This window comes from Chaetura pelagica, unplaced genomic scaffold (genome assembly GCF_000747805.2).
Source record: "Chaetura pelagica isolate M959 unplaced genomic scaffold, ChaPel_1.0 scaffold499, whole genome shotgun sequence".
Classification (NCBI taxonomy): Eukaryota; Metazoa; Chordata; class Aves; order Apodiformes; family Apodidae; genus Chaetura; species Chaetura pelagica.
The window spans coordinates 242,422-244,921 of NW_009954615.1; the positions used below are offsets into that span (position 1 = coordinate 242,422).

General features: G+C 51.9%; 1 protein-coding gene across 1 annotated transcript in view; it reads right to left on the minus strand.

The window, feature by feature from the left end:
- Positions 1-2,500, minus strand: part of ZCCHC7 (zinc finger, CCHC domain containing 7) — a 106,793-nt gene that overhangs the window by 6,028 nt on the left and 98,265 nt on the right. The window contains exon 6 of the mRNA XM_010005526.1: positions 665-760. Coding sequence (XP_010003828.1) covers positions 665-760 — 96 coding nt within the window. The remainder of the gene's footprint in view (positions 1-664; positions 761-2,500) is intronic.

Genomic DNA, 2,500 nt, shown 5'->3' on the forward strand with positions numbered 1-2,500 from the left:
AAGGAAGGAAGGAAGGAAGGAAGGAAGGAAGGAAGGAAGGAAGGAAGGAAGGAAGGAAGGAAGGAAGGAAGGAAGGAAGGAAGGAAGGAAGGAAGGAAGGAAGGAAGGAAGGAAGGAAGGAAGGAAGGAAGGAAGGAAGGAAGGAAGGAAGGAAGGAAGGAAGGAAGGAAGGAAGGAAGGAAGGAAGGAAGGAAGGAAGGAAGGAAGGAAGGAAGGAAGGAAGGAAGGAAGGAAGGAAGGAAGGAAGGAAGGAAGGAAGGAAGGAAGGAAGGAAGGAAGGAAGGAAGGAAGGAAGGAAGGAAGGAAGGAAGGAAGGAAGGAAGGAAGGAAGGAAGGAAGGAGCTCTTTTCAGCAACTGTTTTCCAATGAATATGCTGCCTCCCAGTCAGTCTCATTTTGATTTAGGATTTCAAAAACCAAATCACTAATCCTGCGAAGGAGAGAGAGAAACTTTTCCTTTGTATCCTGAAATGAGATGGGTGAGGTCCCTTCATGCTTTGGCCTCCAGTGATGCCAGAAGGGCTGGCAAGTCTCTAACCGCATTAGAGCAGCCCTGCGTTGGGCAATGGCCTGCCTCTCCAGCTCTTGGCTCCAGCCACACCCTGTGGCAGAGACCAACTTCTGCCCCAAGGACAGACTCAACACAAAGGTTGCTGAGACTTACATATCCGAAGTGTCCTTTCTGGGAGCAGTTGTAGCAATAGGCCAAAGCAGAGCGCTCAGCGTGAGAACCGCCCGCCTTGATTGGTCCTGGCTTGGTCTGAAAGGTGGAAACAGGCAGGAATTAGATCTGGTAGTGTTATGGATGCTGAATTAGTACGAAATTAAAATTACAGAAATATATATATATATAATGCTTAAATCAACATGTTCGTGCTTGCTGTTGGAAGATTAAGTTTCAAAAAGAAGCAAGTGGCTCATATTACTGTTATTCTGAAGAGTAACTTCAGCCTGAGCACTGCACAAGGTGGGAAGAGGCCAGTATTTATTCCACCTGGCCAAGTTATTCCAGCTCTGAATACAAGCAAATAGGCTGCTGATTTCTATTCCTCTCCTCCTCCTCATCTCCCAGCCCCTGCCCCTCTCACAGATGCCCCCGTGTCCCCCGGGAGGGGCAGGGCTGTCAGACACAGCATCCACCAGCTGGGCAGGCACTTTTGTGTACAGCAGAGCCAAGGCACTATGGAAAAGCCCTGAGGAGATACGGGTCCCGCACCCGCTGCATTCCCATTCCCAAGCCCTGCCCTGCTCCCAGCTGGATCCAGGACCTGGCTGCACTCAGGACACAAGGCTGGGGTCCTTGCCTGCTCTCTGAGCTGGCCTGGGGCAGAGGGGATCCAGTTGCTCCATCAGACGCAGGGAACAGGCAGATCTGTTTCCTGTCCCCTATCCAGCACCATCCAGTGGAACAGCCAGACACAGTGTCTGTCCCTTCACCCTTCCCAGGCACATTCACGCCCTGGAGCAGCCGGGGCCTGGCAGAGCAGGCTGGGGAACCTGCACGGGCAAAGAGAGGAGCAACCCTGAGCTCTGGGCATTGTGTGTGTGCAGCAGGACCCTCCATCTCTCAATTTGCCTGCCTCAGTTTCCCTCTATGATTCAGCCGTTTTTTCTCTCTCAGTTTTGCAGGCCCAGGCCTGGAGTGATAGATTCCCATGAGAAAGAAAATGGCCCAGCAAACTCTGAGCTGGTAACAACCTTGAGAGATACAAAAAGAGGCCAAGTGGATGTTTGTAACACCAGCTGCTCTCTGGTGTTGAAGAACACGGAGCTTACCCCGGCCCCAACTAAATCTCAATTAGTGCATAAACCTCAATGCCACAAATGCCACCCGTTCCGTCTGGGACAGCGTGCACCCTTCCCTGAGGAGAGTGGCCCCAATTCAAAGAGATTAGTACCCCTTGGTGGAGCTCCCTGCAGGAATCTCCTTTAAGTCTGTTTCCCCACGCTGCTCCCCTGGCGCTGCCGGGCTCCCCGGCACAGCCCCCGCTGACCCACCGTGTGGAACAGGCAGCAACAGGCGCCCGCCCCTGCCTGTGGTCAGTCTGATCACACCTTGAGGGTCACCCCATTGCAACCTCTTCTGTGTTTCAGCTCTACCTTCCTCAGCTCACACGCAGTCGGCAGGAGAGGGCTGAGGGCAGAGTGACACATCCAGCAGTGGCTGGTGACAAAAGGCAGGGACAGGGGGAAGGACAGAACAGCTGCCTGAGAAGTTATTTGTGTGTCTCTTGCCCAAGACTCACACTGAGAGCTCTTCAGCAGTGAATAAGTGACTTACTAAGCTAGCTTAGTTTTTCAGGTGTTCTTTTATCGTAAATACATAAAGCAGGCAAGGAAAAAAAACCCACCCCAAAATGCAAACATTTGTATAACCCCCTTGAGGTTACACAGTGCATGAAATCTGTGGCTTTAATTTACTGGATCAGTCACCTGTGCCCCAGTCAGTTTTCAGCATGAGGAGGGGCCCTAGAAATCACTTCCACTTTGGAGAGGGCTC